The 21,889-nt window shown below is 37.6% G+C and overlaps 1 protein-coding gene across 2 annotated transcripts; it reads left to right on the top strand.

Annotated features, from left to right (window-relative positions):
• Positions 1-6,366: 6,366 nt before the first annotated feature.
• On the top strand, positions 6,367-19,585 carry MASTL (microtubule associated serine/threonine kinase like; the record flags this gene model as incomplete). Of its 2 annotated transcripts, XM_081996994.1 has the most annotated exons (10): positions 6,367-6,451; positions 8,004-8,110; positions 8,447-8,579; positions 9,180-9,352; positions 10,483-11,730; positions 13,550-13,688; positions 15,112-15,126; positions 16,665-16,778; positions 16,867-16,968; positions 19,428-19,585. In XM_081996994.1, exons 1-10 carry the CDS (start codon positions 6,382-6,384, stop codon positions 19,583-19,585), a joined length of 2,259 nt encoding a protein of 752 aa, XP_081853120.1. In that variant the 5' UTR covers positions 6,367-6,381. The 2 variants fall into 2 exon arrangements, with proteins under 2 accessions (XP_081853120.1, XP_081853121.1); XM_081996995.1 differs by lacking the exon at positions 15,112-15,126.
• Positions 19,586-21,889: the final 2,304 nt, after the last annotated feature.

The raw sequence follows: 21,889 nt of genomic DNA, 5'->3' as shown, positions 1-21,889 counted from the left end.
CTCTTGGCTGGGCTTCTCTGCTGAAATAGCTGCTGAGGAGACACAGCTAAACTAATGCTGCAGAGTTAAATGACAAATACAACCAATGATAAATTGCATTTAATACTATTATAGAAAGCTAACTTAAAACATTGTGTTTTCTACATTTGCTCATTAAATTGCATCTATTGCTGGGATCTGTGGGATAGCTCTTTGCTGATGTCAAGACTGCAACAGAACAATTAAGATCGGTATGAATGGATTATGAACAGCAATATGTATGTGAAAGCAACATAAAAACAGTAAGGCATGGGTTAAAAGAATGACCAAGAGCACAGCTGAGAGCAGTTAAAACTGGTAGAGGCTGAGGATGTGCTGTGTAAACTGAGAGCAGAAGGCCTGTGTTGTGATAAGGTGCTACCACAGGTGATTTGTCGGAAGGCCTGTGCTCTGGCAACAGGAGCATGGCAACAAGATCAGACCACACTGTAAATGTCATCTCTGTCCCTGCTGTCACAACAGGAAGGCAGGACTTAGCCATGGAGATATCCAAAATAAGGAAACAATGAAAATGGAGAGCAACCCTGCCTAAGATTAATGGAGGCTGAAGTAATCAAGAATTGGAGGGAAGCAACTGATCACATTATTCTAACTCCTGATCATAAAAGACCTGCCCAGAAAGCAGTTTGCCACCACCAATCCAGAGGATGCCAAGAGACAGTAAGGGCTCAACAGTGATTGTAACGACTGCGTGGTGTACTCTTGCACACAAGCCGTCCTGGTTATACCATTTGGTCACACGACTCTTGGAGCTTGCGAGTATGCAAGCGTGAGAAAATGTGAGTGAAGCTTATGAGAAAATTATTATGTGGGACCAAAATCAGTTGTTTCTTTCTAAATAAGTATTACCTTCCAGTTCCTTAATGCCTCAGAGTTCTGTTCAATTCCTACACATTCAAGCATCCCATGGAAATGACAGTCTACCTGCTCATAGCAAGTAACAACCTACTGCCAAATTAGAAACCTAGATGACAAATTGAGTAGTTGTTAGCCAGATCAACAGCTTTGATAGTTTGTCATAATCAAAGTTCTTAAAAAAAAAACCCCAAACAAACCACCACAGAATGAATGCTGTGGGCTTTTTTTAAATTGCTATATACAACAAAGAGAATGAGGAAATTTTCAGGGAGTCCTGAACCAGCTGGGAAGGCTGTACTGAATCAATACAGTCTAGCCAGCGACAGTTTCAAGAGCCCCTCAGAAATACATGCCCTAGAGCAACACTCACAAACCTCGAAGGTAACATTGCAACCAACTTTATTCAGCTTGTCTGTATTAGTTATAAACATGTAACTCCTCCTGGTTGCAAGCAAAACTGAGCACACTGCTGGCCAGACACGGCCCTCGGCGGCCCGCCGCACCGCTCCTGCCGCCATTACAGCCTCTCCTGTGCGACCACAACGGTCGCCCCGCGAGGAGTCTCGCGAGAGCACCACTCTCTTTCCTTGCGCCCGCTCGTTGGCCGGTGACGCCGCGGGGCGGGGCGGGCGCCGCTTTGAATCGGCGCGGGGCTCCAGGGCCGAGGCGCGATATGGGGACCGTGGAGCCAGTGGCCGAGGTGCGGCTGGAGGAGGGAGGTGCCGCTGCCGGCCCGAGGCGCATCGAGGTTCCCCGGCCCCCCTCCATCGAGGAGTTCACCATCGTGAAGCCCATCAGTCGCGGCGCCTTCGGGAAGGTGTACCTGGGCCGCAAGGCGGGGAGGCTCTATGCTGTGAAGGTGAGGGGCTGCGCGGGGCGCCTTCCCGCCCCCTGCGGCCCTCGGAGTCCCCTTGCTGCCTGCTGTCGCGGTGCTGCCGTCCTCCGCTTTCCTTTAAACCCGAGTGGGAAAGAGGAGTCCCGCGGGGAGGGTGAGGCGCTCCGCGGAGGCCTGCCCCGGCACGCCTGTGGTTTGCCCCGACGTGAGCCTTCCGGCACTTAGGGTTCTGGGGAGCTGCCGTTCTTCTGGCAGAAGCCTGGGGGCTGTGTTCGCATGGCTACGTTTAGCTTTCTCCTCACCTTCCGGTTCGCCTGGAGGCTTTGGTTAGGAGGCATCTGGGAATGACAACTGCTTTTAGAAGTACCTTAAATGTCGAGGAAACTATGTCAAAAGCCTTCCAAAGCGTCAGTGCTTTTAAATACTTGTTGTAACTGTATACATTCAGCTATCGTACTACTGGGAGGGTGTTCTCATATTCGTTCATGAACGAAAAGCCTGCCTTTGAGATGTATAGAGAGAGCAAATGACAAAAAGGTTTTTTTCTGAGTACACATTCAAAAAAATTGCAGTGTTTTCTGTGCGGATACACAAAGGACTAAAACCGAGGGGTTTTAGTGGTAAAAACTTTATTGATGGTTTGTGCGACCTTGACCTTGCAATTATATACATAACCAGCTGCATCATACACAAAAAAAGAAATGTGAAAACAGTCATGCAAAATAGACATTGCTCTTCAGAGCTATATATGTCTATTTACATCATTTTATTATAAGCATTCTGAGGTGAAAGCTTTTGTGTAAATCCTTTATCTCTGTTGCAGTGAAGTTTATGGATTGTTCACAGCTACAATATTTAATACACGCTAAATATTCGTATAGTTAAATTCAACAATTTATGCAAGTTCTAGGCATTCTGTGTATGCCTGGGAATTTCTTTTGTATCAGCTTTGATAATAGTGATGGTAGCTGTGGAAACTAATTTCCTACAGTTCAGGTGCTGCATACAGATTGTATGTTCAATTGTATTACTTTAGTGTCTTACACAAGTTTATTGAAAGTATTGTGACCTAAAAGCTTTTGTGTAAATATTTTATCCCAATTGCAGAGAGACTTATGGATTATTCAAGCTACTGAATTTAACATATGTTAAAAACTTTTACAGTTAAGGTCAACACTTACATAGAAGGTACCAAATTACACTCCCTATGTCTTGCTATTTTTATGTTAACTAATTCTGTTATTGAATGGCAGTGGTAGCTGTAGACTCAATTTTTTTACAGTTGTGTTGCATAGAGAATCGATAAATTAAACTTGCTTTAATATCACCATGCATATCCGGACCAAAGATGTTGAAGGGAGGCCAGCTTCCAATGCGTATGCAATGCTTGCCTAAATACCTATCAGCTGTACTGTTATGCATCTTCTATTTAAGATTAATATTGAGTGGATATCAACATATAGTGGAGTAATTCAATATAGGAATTAGAGCCTAATTCACGGTTTGTTAATTCTTCATTGTCAGTTGCATACCTTTGAGGCTTCTTCTCAAGGGAACAAATATTTATTGGGTGACTTGATTGTAAATTTTAAATTAAGCAAAAATTCACTTGCTTTCCCTGCAAAGTTAGGAATTAGAGGCTGGAATAGTTGCAGTCTTGCACTTGAGGATACCAAGATGAGATGGCTTACTGCTGCACTCTATTTTAAATCCTCAGGATGTATATCTCGGCCTCTGAAGAGATGGAAAGACTTGGTCAGCAAGTGTATATCTAAGCATTGAACACTGTTTTCTGGTTCTGAGTTGTGTACTGTGGATAAGAGGATTAACTCAGGGCAGCTTAATTTCACCTACAGACTAAACACTCATTTTCCAGTGTTTGCAATTGCAGTAAATACTGGTAGGGTGATTTCCATTCAGGACTGAATTAGGAGAGCAATGAAAAAGGTTCTCTAATAACCTGTGGTTTAAAATTCTATCTGTATATGAAGTTATAGCTCTGTATTATATGTGTATATGTATGCAAGCTTGATACAGAGAAATGAATTGACTAAAGAACTGTGGGTTAAGCAAAAAAAATGTTTATCTACTTGGTTTTGTTTTGCTTTTCAGGTGATGAAAAAAGCAGACATGATCAACAAAAACATGGTTCACCAGGTCCAGGCAGAGAGGGATGCATTGGCTCTCAGTAAAAGTCCTTTCATTGTGCACTTATACTACTCACTTCAGTCAGCTAATAACATCTATTTAGTGAGTAAATAAATGGCTGTGCTGTTTTATGATGGCATTGAAAATGGAGTGCAGAACTATATTCATGTCTGAAAATGTATTTTTATGGTAGTGACTGGTAGTCACTTCTACTTCCTCCTTTCTCAGAATGGTTGAACAAGTGAAATATTTCTCTTCCCCTGGTACCTTTGAGATCTTTTCACCTGTGTTCTCTTTTTTTGCAGGAAAGACTTTTCTAATAGCTGACCTGTCTTAAGAATGTGTAGAAATCTTGGGGGGGGGGGGGAACACAAGAAACTATTCTGTTCAAACAGAATCCAAGTGACTGAAAGATACCCTGTAGTTCACTTAAATCTGTTTTACTTGTTGCCTGTGCTCAAAATTCATTATGGTAGTTGGCCTAGATGACAGGAGGGTAACTGAGTGGCAAAGCTAAGTGCTAGTCTACACGAAGCACTGTGGAGTCCAGTGGGACTTGAATATGGTTTTATATACTGCCTTCACAAAGGTAGTATGGATTAAGACTGTCTGCAGAGGGTCTAGCATAATTTGTCTGGTTTGCCGTAAGCACACACAGTGAACAGCTTGATTAAATTCTGAGGCAAGGTTGCTATGCACTCCTACAATGCATTTTGAGTGTAAATAAATGCTTCTTTTCCTGGAATCTGTTAACTGCTGCATGGAGTAGAGGAGTTCAGAGTGAAGATTTGTAAAGAAGATGCTAGAGTCTTATATATGGAATAAGATTGTATATTGGAATCTAACTACTGGTGAGATTTCTTGACCAAAACCTCATAAATTCATTCTTGTCATTGAAGAGTGAGTTTCTGAAACCCTGCTGACTTTTCTTTTACCTTGAATATGATGTGGGCCATAGTAATGTGTGGATTTGCATAATTTTTTTTTCTGGATGTGTGGGTTTCTTTTAAATACTCTTTCATGTCTTAAATGCACAGTAGCTCTCACTGTATATATTTCTGGAAACCTGCACTTATTTCACAAGGCTCAGGTTCAAATTTAATATTGTGTATAAAAACTTACGAAGTAAAATCATTGAGATGCCTGTTCTATACTAATTAAAATATCAGTGGTCTTTGGCTTCAGGCCTTGAGTTTCACAGAAGTGCTTTGCAATTTCTTTTCTGTAATACAGAAATCTTCCAGAAGTTAATTAAAAAGCTGACTACAGTAATTATTTGAGAGCTGACTACAGGAAGTAGGCTAGACAAATAATATAAGTAAATGGTCTATTAAAAGAAAATGTTTCATGTCATCTGAAGCTTTAATTATTTTATCCAAGTGAAAAGTATTGTATAGGAAAGTTCACACAAGGAAGCTTCCATCAGCTTCTGCTCTTTGAAATGATAGTTTCCTAGGGGTGAAAGCTATTTTATATTTTACTTGCAAATTTTAAATGTGTGTTAAAATGTTAATTTTAAAACACTTGAATGGCAGGTGATGGAGTACCTTATTGGTGGAGATGTCAAATCTCTCCTCCATATTTATGGATATTTTGATGAAGAAATGGCTGTTAAGTATATTTCTGAAGCAGCATTGGCTCTTGACTATCTTCACAGGCATGGGATAATCCACAGGTAAAACCTACTTCTTTTTTTGTGTGTTTTACAAATAAGTATTTGGGTTTTTAACTTCTTACTCAGATGCATAACCAATCACCATTTCACAGTAACAGCTACCTCACTTGCTAAAGCTTCTGGAAGCTATTTTTTTGCATGTGTAGCCTGCAGCAATGTCATGAAACAACACCTAAAGTAAAATCTGTCCATATATGTTAAGCAGGCAAATATACACTGCTTTCTCCTGTCTGCATGTTCTTCCACAGTACAGTGGTGTATTAGCAGCTGTACTGCCTTCTAGGTCTGCTCTCCCTATAGCTTTTAAATGACTGTTCAGGACCCATCTTGATACTGCAAGCATTTAACTGAAGGACAAAGGGACACTGACTACCCTAATGCTCCCCCTGTAGTGATAATTCTTTGCTGCATTCAGTAGTGCTACAGAGAACACATGAGAAAACAAGCAACTTATACTGGAAGTTATATGTACTGTCATGTATAGGAGCTACAGATTAGAAAATGTTGTGTTGGTAGTACTCATGAAGAACAGTACTCCTGAAGAACAGCTGTTAAACCTGCTGCAACACAAAATGTGCAACTCTTATGACATGCATGTGTTGCAAGGCCTGAGACTTGTACAATATTTAGTCCTAGATATGTTTAATTGTTTTGGTGTATTCCTCCAGTTGGAATCTTCTGCTGGCTAAGAGATGTTACTGAGAAACAGCTATATCGGTGTTTTGTATTTGGTCTTTCTGGTCAGTTAACTTTCTTAATATTGTTCAGTTGTCTTTTTGCTAACTTCAACTATATTCATGTCTTCAGGGATCTGAAGCCAGACAATATGCTCATTTCTAATCAGGGCCATATCAAGTTGACAGACTTTGGACTTTCCAGAGTTACTCTGAACAGAGGTAAGAGTGGTCTTTATCCTTTTGGTTGTTTTAGAATGTATTTTGGTGTCACATTCCCATATTCTTGAATGCTTTACGTCTCCGTAGAGGGCAGCTTTCAATTAAATAAGCCCAAATGTTGCACTACTACCTGATTTCTAGTAGGTAAGTACTGATAAAGGTACATGCTAGTAAAGGGTCCGCTCTATGAATTGCACTTCAGAAGCTGAAATGCTTATTCTTTGGGACAAGGATGTATGTAATATGATCTAGAGCTATTTCTCTTAAGGGGTATGGATTTAAAAACTTTCTATGAAGTCCACTAAGAGAATTCAAAGGGTGAATGAATAACTCTGGCTTTTTCTTTGTATCTCTGGCTGTTTCCGTCCTTCGGTTCATGTTTCTCTGTCCTTATATATGATAGTTTCCGACCTGAACTGGGACTTTCCAGGCATTAATGTGAGGGACGGGGGGAGGTGGCTAGTCCCTAACAGAAGATTATAAATCGGTGCTTTAGCATATGAACATACTGTTTTCAAGTAGCAGAAAATATAGCTGAATAGTCAAAAGACTGTTGCAGGCAATGGGCTGCAGGTCTTAAGGTGGATAGACTAGTTTCTGAACTAGTTTGCACCTCCAACCCCTTAGCCATATCAGCCAAACTAATGCTGCACAGCACCAATTTAATTTTTTGAGATAGCTGCTGGTGGGTACCTCCTTTTTATATAGCTAAAGGACTGTAGAAATTCAGAGTTGTCGATAGAGTTTCTAATTCATGGTTTTAAGAATATAGAGGAAAATTCTAAGCATACTGTATTTCCCATAATATATTGCTTTAATTGGTAAGTTCTGATGTGACAGGTTATTCTGTCTAGTTGAACATGATGTGTAAGCTATAAGCTTACTTCTAGTGAGCAAAAGATGGCATCTAAGGTTAAACTTTCACCTATGAAATTAATCTGTAGCTTTTTTGAGATGTTTTGGGGAGAGAAGGCAGGCTTTTTATCAAATTTACCATCTTAGGCCACAGGCCATAGGCTGGAATTGCTACCTAAAAACCAAAGCTAGTATCAAGTTAGAAAACGTACCACTTAAAACATAGTATATTGAGGGGAAAAAAATTGGACTTTTACAGTTTCTGTATTTATAAACTGTAATTTTATCATGGATGTATAGGAGGAAGCAGAGTGTGTGGAATAAGAATACATGGGTATGTTTTCATTTGGGACTTGGTACCACCTTTTTTATATTTGCTCAGTATGTCATTACAGGCATTTATTTAATTATTTTCCCCCTTGATAAAACTTAACCTTGCTTATTTAATAGCAAATGGAAAACCTCACCTGCTTCATATTTTTTGTTTGTTTTTAGAGATAAATATGATTGATATCCTTGTAGAGAGAAATAGACTGTATTAATAATAAAAAATAAATATATTAATATAACACTATATATAAAATATAAATTTATATTTAAATATATAAAGTATAAATTAATATTTTAAATATAAATATGTATATATAAAATCTAATAAATATATATTAATATAATGTAATGAATGTATCCTTTGTAGAGATAAATATGATCGATATCCTTACTACACCATCAATGGCAAAGCCAAAACAAGACTACTCACGTACTCCAGGACAACTGTTGTCACTCATCAGTTCTCTGGGTTTTGTAAGTAATTGTCGCTGTCTTTGAAGTACTTTATTCTTTTACTTTACTTACTGTCTTAAATGTAGTAACAATAGGAGTGATCAGGCTATTCTTGCATCTCTTCTGCCAACTGGTAGAATGACTTATTGTATGTTTCCAGTACCTTGAAGTTCTGAAGTGATTATCTTGGACCATATTTCAAATTGCTGGCTACCAGCTGTGCTTCAAAAAATTTGGTAAATGGGCATGGCTAAGCTCCAATGCAAAGACAGAGAAAGAATGCTTGAAGTTGCACTCTCAATCCTGGATATTTTGTTCAGTCTCTAACTTCTAACTATGCTTCCTACTGCTTGATAGTATACTCCTGTTGGAATGAAAATGCCAGCGCACAATTCAAGTCAATCATCTGACAGTCTACATGGAGTGGTTTCTCCCTTACCTATGGTCCAAAAGGAAAATACCCCTCTTTCAACTAAATTATTCAAAACATGTGAGTATACTAAGCCTTGTACTGAATAATACTCTGGCTGTAAGGTTGTGATCTTTTAATTTTATGTGAATAGCTTGGACCCACTTGATAAAAGGTGTGCTTCCATCAGTGTCCTCCTGTCTATCATTCTTCCAGTACTTAAGGTCTGACTTTTTTTTCACCTACACTACTTATGTCATCTTTTGATTTTTTTTTTTTTCAAATGCACAACCACTGAATTCAAAATGACACTTTAAGATTTTACAGAAATGATGTCAGTTCTTGGCATACTCTCATTGAAAATGATTTGATACATCAATGTATTAAATGTATCAGCTTTCATTTAAATTGTCTTATCTTCCTGCTTTCTCATTTCTAACCTGAAATGAGAAAGAAAGTTTTTTATAGTGCTAATATTCACATTGCTTTTAAATTCTTGGCAAGACCCTACTTCAAAAACTGGGTGAATTGACTATGCAGGAAAGATTACAAAAGAGATTATGGTGTCATGTATAGCTTTCCATAACTTCCTTCGATGTGAAAACTTGACATAGTGTGAAGCTGGTTAATATATGTTGCCTATTTGTATCAACACTTGAATTTTTTTTTTTTCCTCTCAAGGTCTTGATACTTCTCAGTTAACTCCTGTGATGCCAGTGAGAAGTTTAACTCCTACTCTACTTCAGTCAAGAAAAAGGTTTGGTACCTCCAGTGCCAGTAGTCAGTCGCACACATACCTGTCCAGTATGGAATCCGAATGCTGCAGCAGCCCCAGGTGGGAGAAAGATGTAGAGGTCAGGACTGTTTCATTTTCCCACTATAAATTAAAATTTGCTTGTATATGCACTGTTGCAGATGTCTGCTACTTATTTCTTCCAGTTATTTCAAGTGTAGAGAAGCCTTCCTACAGGTGAAGGAGCAGGCGTTGTAATCCTTGCAGAATAGGTGTTTTGGATCAAACTAGTATTTTTTTCTTCAAACAAATATTAGTCTTGTGCAACATAACAGGAAAAGCAAATGCCATTTAGTCTGCAGCAAAGGAGTGAAAGAGAAGGCCTTCTACTGGATAGTGCTGGTTTAGCCCTATTATACACAAGGTGGGCAGTGCTGGGACCAGTGGCTCTTTGGAAGCTGACCTTGTCCCTGTAGTTTCATTATCTCAGCATGCAAACAAAAGAATTTCTTTAAAAGGCAGAACATGGGGAAAAATAATAAGATATACTTCAAACTTCTACTAGCCATTAAAAACTGAAAAAATTTAAGGCTTATATTCCTGAAGGGTTTTGTATCAAGTAACCTAACACCAGTAATTATAGCTGATACAAAATACTTTCTCCTATTTTAAAATGTTAATGAAATTCTGTACAAATGCAGACCTAAAAGAAAATGCTGCTGTGCTTGCTATGATTCCTATTTTGATCACACACAAACTCAGTTTTAAAACATTTTCTAATTCCTTATCTGTCTAATTCCCAAGGCCTTGTTTTTAGTATTGTTACCAAAATAGTAGTAATACCAGATTTTCCTTTTGTCATCTCTGAAGTATAATATGCCACAGGGTAGCATGATGGGGTTCTTTTGGTTTGGGGTTTCTTGGAAACTGAGAACTTCTGTAGCTTAACTTCTTAAATCACAAATACAACTCTAATTGCTACATTTCTTCATCTTTAGGCATTTAAAAATACTGCATTTTCTATTCTAGTAATCTTATGTTCTGAAAAAGTCAAATTATCCCTAATTTAGTTCTGAATTTTTTTAATATATTATGCCACGTTTGTCACTGCTAGTGGTTATAAGGAGTAAGTAATGTTGCTAATTTGCAGTTCTTCATGAAAGGGGAAATAAGGTATTTTAAAGGACACATTTCTATAATGCTGTAATCCTATTTTTCTTGATATTCAAATCTTAATGTGCTCATTTGCAGCAAAGTGAAGATGAACTATGTTCTGCAACAGGCAAAACAAGTAACAGTGGGTCAGCTCTCCTTGCAAATGTAGAATTACTGAATAGCAAAGGTATTAAAGTTCTAAAGAAAGAACAACTGGAGTCTGCTATTTCTCCCATCAGCAGCAATGATTCTGGCAGTAGGCAGAAGTTGGGAAGTGAACATTCTGATATAATGGATACTCCTGTGACCACATTGGATATGAAAGGCATAGTCAGAAAATGTCTTTCTGAAAATAAGATTTGGGAAGAAAAACTCTTTGTAAATAAGAGAGATACGACTAATGAAACAGCAGAAACTTCTAATCAACAACAGTCACCTTCAAGGCAGAACAAGCCTGTCAAGCCTTTAAAAGATGAAGAGATTTTTGAAAAGCCAGGTGTAAAAAGAAGCTTTGAATTAGTAGACACTAGTCCTTGTCAGAAACTTAACTATGTTAAAAAAAGCAATGCAGAATATAAACGTGGCTGTCAGATCTCAGAATTTCCAGCAAACAAAAGGACTGGTTTGACAACAGAAATACAATCCTTGATGCTTCATGATGATGGATGCTTACATGACACCTGCAAAAGCAAGGAAGAAGTTAAGAGTTTTATTGGTAACCAGCAAACAGTAGAAAAGTCACTTACTCCAATTATAGCCAAAAATCTTATGTGTGATCTGGATGCAGACTATGAAAAGGATGATAAAAAGGAGCATATGAACTCAAGTTTTTTAGGCACTGATGATGAAAAACCTTTAGGAATCCTCAGTGCAGATTCTGACTTATCATTTCCTGAAATGTCTGTTACAGAAAGCCATTTAGAAAAGCAGCTTTTAGATTTGGACAAAAGTGTTAAAGACCTCTCTTTTGAGGAACCAAAACCAGAAGGCATGCTTACAACATCACCAGAGTCCCAAAATGCCTCACAAAATGGAGGGGAAGCACATACTGTCCAGGACTGCAAGCCATTACATCTTGACAAGGATAATGACCAAAAACACATGAAAGAAACTTATCTTGACACAGTATCTTCTCCTTCAGAAAAGATGATGGAAGCACTGAATGTCTTAAAAAAAAATGCTGTTGTTTTTCGAAGTTATAACAGTCCAATTAACATATCCAATGTATCTGAGCCATGTAGCATGGCTTCCTTAGATATAATGGATCTTTCACCTGCATGTAGTGGCTCTTACCCAACAGCTACTACTCCATTACAGAAAGGAAGACCTTATAGGGTGTATCAGGTATGTAAGGAGACATGTAGAAACTTTGTGCATGCGTTAGATGTTAGTAATCTGAAATTATTTCAGTTGTTAATTTAGGGAAAAATTAAGTAGTTTGAGCTAGTCTGTCAAAGTGACCTTTGCTGACAGACTTTCATTTATTGCACTTGTGTGGCCAAAGTTGTAGTTTCTGTAAGAGATTAGCAATAATTGTATGTCCTCTGGCTCAACATGCATTGTCTGTCCACTTCTCTGAGAAATCCTTTACTCTTACAGTGAACTGTTAAAGAAAGCCTGTGTTCTTTTGTCTCATCCTACTTTTAGTGCAATGTGGTGCTTCCTGTGAGTAATTATAGGTTTCCTGATGTAACAGGAAGTCTTCCTTTTTCTTTTTTCTTTTTATCCTGTATCCCTCCCAAGATGGTTAGCAAATGCTGTTCAGCTGCTAGTAACTGCTATTGTGCCTGTTTCCTTTTTTATTCTAGTAAAGATGATGGTGTAATGTGTACTGTCAAGTACCAATTACAAGTGTATTACAAAGATTGAGGTAATCAGTAACAGCTGCTTGCAGGCTATGAAGTTTTTGCGTCGACTTTTTTAACCTTTCTGATAGTAAGGAAAATTCTTATTGTCCTAAAATGAGTTAGAGCCCTGATATGGGAAAAGTATACTTTTCAATCGGTGTTTCCTGTTTTGTTTTGGCATAACTGGCAGCGTGTTAATGACTTGGTGTACCAGAAAGGGGACATGCAAAATGTTATTTTTCAAAAGCCTTTTATTCTGATGTCTTTGTCTGAATTGCTAGCTTCTGTTTCATCTGCATAAAACTTTAATTGACTATGAAACTTAGCTTGTATTTAGATGAAATGGAGTCAGAGTAGTATGCACTTCATCTCCTGAGAAATAAATGACTCATGGCATCGTATGTTTTTGTAACTTAGATTTGAACTGGAGGATACCTTTTTCAAATACTCTTGTGACTCTTTTAAAATCCCATCATTGTGACCTGATCACCTATTTTCTATTTTAATAGTGGATTCTGTAGCCTTCATGGCATAGTGATAATGAATTTATCTTTGCTGCACAGACGCTGAAGTTGGAAACAAAATTAGACAAGATACATGGGAATTAAGGGTATACTGAAAAATAAACAATGAGAGTCTCTGCAAGATAATTTAGTAGTATCTCCAGGTCATAACAGGAAATCTTTCATTGCAGTCAGCCTATTGACTATAAGAACTTATTGATCTCTTTTCAAGCATGCATATTTTATCTTCAAATAATGGCCAAAATTACTTTCAGAAGCTTTGTGTAGCTGTAAGCAGTCACTAAGTCCTAACTTGAGCAGAACTTATGTGCAGGCATTATGCAACCCATAGGATACAGGTTAAACAATAAAGGTCTCATTTAATATATTTTGGTGTGAGTATGTGAGAAAATCCAGGATTCTTCTTTTTATTTTACAGGTATCTAACATATGCTTGTTTTTCATTGGCTATTATTAAGAACGCAGTGCTAAAATTGAAGGCTATTTTGACATTTTATTTAGTAGGCTGTCTTCAGATTTTTTTGGGTGATACTACTTGTGAATTTGACACTGGAGGAAGAACTTGGGGAAAAATGTCTCAAAGAGTAGGCATCGATTAACTGTTTACACTTCAGGATGGTTGAGATAAAGAAATGGAAGCACATTTCACACTTTTTCAGGGAATATACATGTTATGACATATTCTTGACTTGAACTTAAGTATCAACTGTTACCCCCATTACTAAACACTGGAGATGAGAGTTTCTCTGCTGGTTTTGTCTGACATCTGAAATCTTTGCTGATTCTTTTAAGACACCTCATCAGGGAGATGCTGGCACACCATATAGGACTCCAAAGAGTGTAAGAAGAGGAGCTGCCCCAGTAGAAGGTGAACGCATCCTAGGGACCCCAGACTACCTGGCTCCTGAGCTGCTTTTGACAAAGCCTCATGGTAAGATGAACCAAATATGGAGTTTGTAAATACTTGAAAGGTGACATATTTACATTTCTAAATGTCTCTAGAGCTCTGAATCCTTCAAGCAATACAATAGTGAATTCTTTAAAAATACCTAGTGCTTAGTTTTTGCCCACATGGATGGCTGCATTTACTTTGGCTGCTCCTTCCATTTACTGTTTTCTCATGACTGGAGGTTTTGACTATCTAGCATAGCCTTGCCTGCTAATTTAATGCTTTGGAAGCTGTGCTTAGGTGGCCTAAGACTTGCGTGTGGCTTAAGAATCACAACTTGGTCATCCTGAGTGTTATTAAAGATTCTTGGGAGGGGGGTAGGATGAACTTGGTGAAATTTAGTATGAAAGGATTAAGTCTACAATTATTCTGCATTCCATGCTTATCAATATTAGTGTTATATGCATCCAGACAAGTTTATAAAGTTGTGTTAAAATTGGTTATTGAGTTGAGTGACCTCATGAAACACTTAAGATTTCTGGCAGGATTTTCCATATAAGTGGACAGTAGTAGCCATTTTTTTTCCAAAATAATGCAAGAAAATAAAATAGCACAACTCCAAAGTGCGTCAGTTTCTTTGGCTCAAATTCTGAGGTCCATGGAGATCAACAAAATCCTGAAGTATTTTCGTGCTAACTTGCAAGAAGCATTAACAAAAAATAAATGTAATGTATCACTGATACCTTGAGTGTATTTATAATTACATTTTATTTCCATCTCACAAGTATACTTTTATTTTGTAGAGCCAATAGTCTTAGAGAAATTATACGATATCTTAATTGAGAAATGGTGATTACTAATCTGTGGAACAGTAAAATTTTGCTGTATGGAGCCAATATATGTTAACTAAAACTGCATAAAGAGTAATGACCAAAATTACTAAACACATGGAAGCGCAAGACAACTACTACATTTAGGAATCCTAGTTATTTGGCAGGCATTAAAACTGGATAATAGTGTGGAAATGTAATCAATGCTACTTAGGCAATGTGAAACTTGGTTGCAAGGTGACTTCTGTGCAATTATTTAGTGTATTCAGGAAGTGATAACTTGCAAAGAGTCTGGGTTTTATGTCAGGAAATGTCAGATCTCCCCTTACCTTCAGTGAAGCCAGGGTTTTCTGGCTTCAGAACTCAAAACTTCCCCTCACTAAATATTTCTGATATTTTTAACTTGTTTGTAAATGTAGTTGTAATCCTAAACTTCAATGATGTTACAAAACTATTTTATTTCTGTTTCTAACTTAGATTTAAGACTGCCATCTATCTTTATTGTTGAGTTACTACCTTAAAATAATTGGCATTCCTATGCCTTCAGAGAATCATACTTGGTATTTGATGGTTTTTTGTTAGGTTTTTTTTGCAGTAATTGTAATGTTCTTGCTTCGTTGTCTTTCCATATGCAGGGACTCTGATCTCTGGTGAGTTTGCAGAAATGGAGTGTTCAGCATAACTGTGAACAGTCAAAGTATAACTAGATCACAATTTCCAAGAAAATTGTTTGGGTGAACAATGTTTCTGTATAGAAAGATAAGTCCATATACGCACTCCACATAAGAATGTGTGATACTTCCACAAAAGATTCATCAAACATCAGTATTACTGTGACTAGGCTATCAGAAATCCCACTTAAGCCTATACTTCAGGAGTAAAGTCAGCATTTTTAAAGACATAGTGTATCAGGAAATAAACCAGAGACACTTTTCTCACTGCTTCATTTCACTTTGATCAGTCTGAATTACTTTGCGCATGGGTAAAGAAGGCTCAGATGCTGAAGACCTGGTATTTCTGTTTCTTGCTTCAAATATTGATAGACATGATTTAGCAGGGATATGGTAGGAATCATTCTAATCTTCAGTTAAACTTTGGGTGGGAAAAATTGCTGCTGCATTACTACATTGTTCAGAGTTGTGATCTTACTAGACTTTGACTGAAGGTAGAAATATTTTAGCTGAACATCTAAGTCCCTCTAACAACAATGGATGTGATCTCACTGCTTTGATATGCTTAGCTTGGTGGGGCACTCTTACCGCTGTTAAAAGTTGCTAAAAGTGCATTAGTTTACTAGTTCTACATTTCAGTTTTCAGCATTTCTAAACTTAATCAATAGTTCTTTTGAAATGGCTCAAAACATTTGTTTTCTTAGCTTGGAGGTGTCATTTTTTTTTTAATATGCCAAAAAGCCAAGAAAAATTACACTTTTTCAAATCTTTTTTTTTCAGTGTGGCACCTATTTTTTTTTTATACAGTGGAGTGGGCATGGCTTAAAGAGGCAGAAAACTTAGAATGCATGCAGTGGTGTCTGGGGTGGCTTTGCCGGCTTGTTTTTAAGTGGGTTTATAAGATGTGTTTGGCAAAAATAGCAAATTGGAACATGGACAAACAAAATTAAGGAGATGTCTAGTAACTATGCATTGCCCTAATCAACTTTAATGGAAAGTAATTCCAGCTTTTTGCGTGCTGGCTCATGTCTGTGAGCTGTCTTCAATATTTTGACATAAATTTAGACAAATTAAAATTGAGTTCAATAGTTTGAATTCTTGGAGTCCTCTCCAAGAATTGAGAGAAAGATATGGATTACAACATGGAGCATTCATCCAGCCTCTAGAGCAGTTGTTAGAGAAGTGTTTCTTATCACAAAACAATCTGCTGGAGAAGTCAGCTCCTGGATTCTCTGATGTGAGTTGATATTTAGATTTTTCTTAAAAGCCCCTTTGCTTTTAGCAGTAAACCTGCTATTTATAATAAATTAAGGAACAGACTGTCTTTTAAAAGCCCTTTAATATATTTTTAATCTCTTCATGATTATTAAGTACAACTTATTTCATCTCTTCCTTCATTTCCAAGAAACTTTGTAGGATTTAAACACTCTTCAATTTCTGCCATGGCTCATCTTCAAATCTTTGCAAATACCCTTAACTCTTTGTGTTAGTGTAATGACCTATATTTCTCTTATCAGGTTCTGCTGTAGACTGGTGGGCCCTTGGAGTTTGTCTGTTTGAGTTTCTCACTGGAATTCCACCTTTTAATGATGAAACACCAACACAAGTATTCCAAAATATTCTGAAAAGAGGTAATCTGTTTCAGTAATTGGGAGAAGTATGTATCTCCAACATTTGTTTTATGGTTTGTTACCTACTCATCTGCATCTTTGTCTGTAGATATTCCCTGGCCTGAGGGTGAAGAAAAGCTGTCTCATAATGCCCAAAATGCAATAGATATTCTTCTAACAATTGACAGCACTAAGAGAGCTGGACTGAAGGGTTAGTATTAAAATCCTCTTGTGTTCTTTGCAACTAATTAAAAATATCAAAGAGGTGATGTCCTCCTCCTGAAACCTAGACTAATTACTGTCTATTTAGGTTCCATGTATAGTGCCAAAGCACTTAACAAGTTGTGGTATCTTCTGTATTTCTTATGAGATTTTGCCCTTTTGAATGAGGAAGTTTGGGGGTGGGTTTTTTTATTGAACTTCTGTTTTGCTTTAATGCTGGTTTGCTATGGATGTTTAGTGTTTGACATCTGACATACCAAAGTTCACTCTTATCTAACTCAGTAACAGGTATTTGGGTTTTTTTTGATCTAACATTCTATGAACCTTGATTAAAAGCCTAGAGTTTGGGAGAGAAGCCTCCTACAAAAGTTAATTCAGAGGAGCTTTTTCTTAAGAATCAGCCTGTCTTTACAGAGTGTATAGGGGAACACAGTTACACAATATACACTATACAAAATCTCTATAATTTTGTCCCTTGTGGCACTTAAACATGTGCTGTTGTAACAGTGACTATTTTATTTAAAAATTTGATAATGTTAAGGAAGCTTAGAGTGAGATATTTTGGAAAAAGAGGAGGAAGTCTTATGAGAGCGCTACCCAGGAAATTACTAGAGAAGAAAATTATTATGGAAATGCTTACTCATAAAGAGACTAAAGGCTAGAAGCTGAAACCAGGCCAAATCAAATTAGAGAAGGCACATGGTTGTAAATGAAGATCATGATGTTAACAGGGAATTCTGTGGCACTCCCTAAAAGCATCTAATATCTTAATTTGAAAGTGTTTTAGTTAAGCACAAGTTACTGTCTTTCTTCATGGATACTAAGGTGAAATCTAATTGCCTGTCATGGATAGAAATCTAAACTAGATGACATAAAGGTTTCTTCCAATCTAAAGTTCTTGGAATTTCATTCTTTGTCAGGACCTTTAACAGTATCTGATCTCTTTATCTGATTTATAGGCCACTGAAGTGAAGTTGGATGAGTAGCTTTCAGGACAACCATTAAGTTTTCCTCACTGTAATTGAGTTTCCATCACTGTCATCTTCTCCCCACCTGCCAACACACATGTGCGCACTCTATTTCTCCAGTGTGGAGCCTAACTTACTGAGAAATCCCAGTTACATTGTGTCCTAGTGCTGTGCTTCTATGAGCTCAATCTTTCCGGATAAGAGAAGCTTTAAAGCAGCATTTGGTAGAGAACACTCGTATCCAAAGTTTGGGTTTGTTTGGTTTTTCACCCCTCTCTTCAGAGATGTGGGCAGGAGCTGGCTGCCAGCTATGGTACATATTGAGACTTCTTTGGAAAAGTCAATGAAGTCTGCTTGCCTCTTCAGCTGAAGACAGCTTTCAGGAGGTGAGAACTTTCTTAAGAGCAGAACTACATACAGCTCTAAGATAGTGGACCTGTGCAGTGTCTTGCTGCATGTATGGTTGCTGAAGTTTTTAGAAAGAGAACAGTAACCCTCTGTTTTACTGCCTTTTGTCTAAAATAAACTTTACTATTGTGTTATACATGATAAGGAAATGTAGGAATAATAAACAAGTGTTAATGTCTTACTGTCTATCAGCTAAAAGCCTGTGGTATGTACTTAGAATTAAAATTTGTAGTGAGTGTTTGTCGCGGTCAAACTTCTACCTCCATCTAAATGTGATTTTTACCTGTCCTATTTTTTTCTATTTGCTTTTGATTTTTGTGGTGCAGCTTGTAAAAACATGAGTTTGTACCTTATTTGGCTGAAAAGGTGCTTCTTGCAAAGCAAAGCTGCTTTAATCAGGGAATGGTGTTTCCAGGCTATGCAAAAGACAGATCAGATCCTGTGTGCCAGGAAGTCCCTTGGTCAGAACAGACAGGGCAGAGGAGCTCTCCCTGAGTCAGGATGTCTTGCAGCTTGATTAGTTATCCCACCATCAGGCCGGGAAAGAAGGAATCTGGTGGTCTGTGGTAACTTCACCATAAGGGTGTTTAGACTTCTGTGTCTGGCGGTAGGCCAAAGGGGACTGTACAAAGCAGAGGAGCACTGCTCCATGAGCTAGCAAAAGGCAGATGGCCTGGAGTGCAGAAGGGTGGGACTAACTCCCACACATCTACTCAGCACAGAACTTGGTTAAAAGTAGAAACAGACTTTGAAGTGATGCTTAAAATTTCGGTCATGCCTTATGATGAGAAATGCCTCATGATGAGAAATGCCTCTAGGGCACATCTGATCCACCATGTGCACAGTGTAGAATAGGTTCTTCAGCTAGGGGAAGACTATTAGTTGGCATGACAATAGTTTGATCCCGCTGAGGTTGGGGGTAATCAAAAAACAATTGCAATTTGCACTTCTGTGAATTTCCAAATCAGCAAAATAGAGCAAAGCTACTGACAGTTATGCATCAGGGGAACAAACTGACTGTGGGACTTAGACAAAAAGAAGTTTATAATGCTTATATGAACTTCTGTTTCAGAGCTGAAACATCACCCCCTCTTTCACGGTGTGGACTGGGATAATTTACAGAGTCAAACAATGCCGTTTATACCTCAGCCGGATGATGAAACTGATACCTCTTACTTTGAAGCTAGGAATAATGCTCAGCACCTGACTGTGTCTGGATTTAGCTTATAGCATCAAGATAACTGAACTCTCTCCATGTTTTTGCACACTTACAGGTTGTCCTATAACACTAGTTTGGTCTTAACTAAGTTTCCGTGCCAAATTTAGACTGTGTTTTAAGTTATCAGTCTGTTCTTATTATTGTATCCTTTATTCTAAAGTGAAACTACTGTATGATCTTAGCTGGTACCAAGTGCCTTCATGCTACTTTTTATCTCACTTACTGCACCTTATTAAGAGGCCAGAGCGTTGTATTTCTTGGAGCTAATAACACTTGGCAATGATGGGGCTTTTTCTAATAATAATGAGTAACTCCAGTTAGGAGGTGTGAAGTCATTTCCCAGTTCAAATTTAATAGAGACAGGACATAAATGCGTGCTAATTGTGTCTATAACTTGCCTATTGGTGGTTGAGTGTAATGGCAGTCTTGTTTGGGAGTAGTCCTTTCTGACTGGTTTGAACATATACATATCTACTGTGCTGTTTTTTATTTGAGGTGGAAAATTGAAATCTTAATGCAGCATTGAAATATCTTACTTCTGTTTATCTTATCCCAAGAAGGGTTAAAAGGGACAGTGTTGTTCAAAGTTAACTCAGCTAGATGTGGCATGTGAGATTGACAGTAGTTCCACTGGTTATTAATCCTTTCCTAGACAAGTGGTGTAGGGAAAAGATACCTGGAGCAAGTCTGTTTAAATTGCTGTGTTGTCACCACTTAGACTGCAGGAAGATGGACTGAACAGCAAACGTTTTAGCAATTACTTGTTTTAAATAGAAAATGCTGAGTATATGTGTTTGTGCTCACTTATGTCGGATGATAGAAAACAAAAAAAATCACCTAAGTGTTAGATCACAAATGAAGTATTAGTCATACTGAAGCTGCTATATATTAAAGACTGTAATGCATTGCAAATTAACAGACTGCTGTTCTGTAAGCTCACAACCAGATCTTAATTTTGCTAGAACTTAAGTCACAAGTGTATATTCAGTATCATAAATCCTAATTAAGGGGAAGAAGTATATTTAAATTTGTTTTTAAATGCAACACAAAACTTGCATCTGCTAGATTTTAGAGGTTTATTTGTAGGTAATTTTGTTTAAATTACCTTCAGTATTTTTCTTGCATAGGTATCTCTCAGCTGACTTAGTGAAGATTTTTATTTTTCAGGTTTGTACTTGTTAGATAAAGATCACTTGTGCTAGATGGTGGTGCCAGCCAGTGGCCGTGTACCAGAAGCCAAGCATTTTGCTAGTGATTTTTTGCCAAGTGGCTTTCAAGTCTCATGAACTTCTTGCATGGGGAGTGAGTTGTTCCTTTTCCCTGCTTCCTGGAGACAAGATTTATTAATGGAATTTTGAGCAAACAGTAGCCCCTAGGCTTCCCACTGTCTCTTCCAGGTAGCTGGTAAAGGAATGGGAATGGTGGAGAAAAAGGCAATTTCCTAGAAGGACCAAAAGTGAGCTAATTCCTAACAGCTCAGAATGCAAAATCCCAGCTGTAGGTGTGATAACTCAGAATGAAACAGAATCCTGGCAAGTTGTGAAACATACAGTTATTCTCACTCCACTTGCTAAGGACTCCAGTTTCAGAAGACCGTTAACCTGTTGAATCTTACTGAAATTAATGTTATGTGAAAAAGGTGCAATCAATCAAATGTAATGCCTTACTGAAGCAGTATCCATAGATAACATTCTCTGGATATGGTAAGTTCTTTAGTGTTTTTCCTGTACACAGTCAGAAAATATGTAAACTAGGGGAGGAGGAATACCTTAATTTAACTAATCATTGGTATTTTGTGCAATTCTTCCATTTCTAGTAAACTGGTTTAAGAAAACTGGTCTTATAAGAATGAATCTGTTTGATGCGGAGGAAGATACCCTAAAATATGTTAGGAAATAATGTAAACTGAATGCCACAACAGCTGTCTTCAGTACCTTAAAAATGGTTCTAACCTGTTCCCATTTTGTGGTATGATACATTCCCCTCAAGGTGGAAAAAAATCAGTTACAGAATGATAAAAAAATCAGTTATAACATGTTAAAGACAACCTCTAACCCCTCAAAATAATTCTTAATCAGCTGCAAGGGTCAAGTAAGCTTCTAAATTTAACCAACCACAATGAACTACAGAACTGTTTAAAAGTCTTCTAGCTAATCTAGTGCTAGTGTATATAGAGTTAAGAGATGATAGTGCACCAAAACATTAGGCATAAAGAATCTTGTTGATTTACTGGGTGGTTTCCCCCTTATAAAAACTTCAAACCTTCTTATAGAAGTCTATTATTCTAAAAGAAAATTATGGTTCTTGTAGCATAG

The sequence above is a fragment of the Phaethon aethereus genome, assembly GCF_964289735.1.
Source record: "Phaethon aethereus genome assembly, chromosome: 2".
Lineage (NCBI taxonomy): Eukaryota > Metazoa > Chordata > Aves > Phaethontiformes > Phaethontidae > Phaethon > Phaethon aethereus.
Note: the sequence above shows the minus strand (reverse complement) of the source record. Positions and strands in the feature narration are given on the sequence as shown.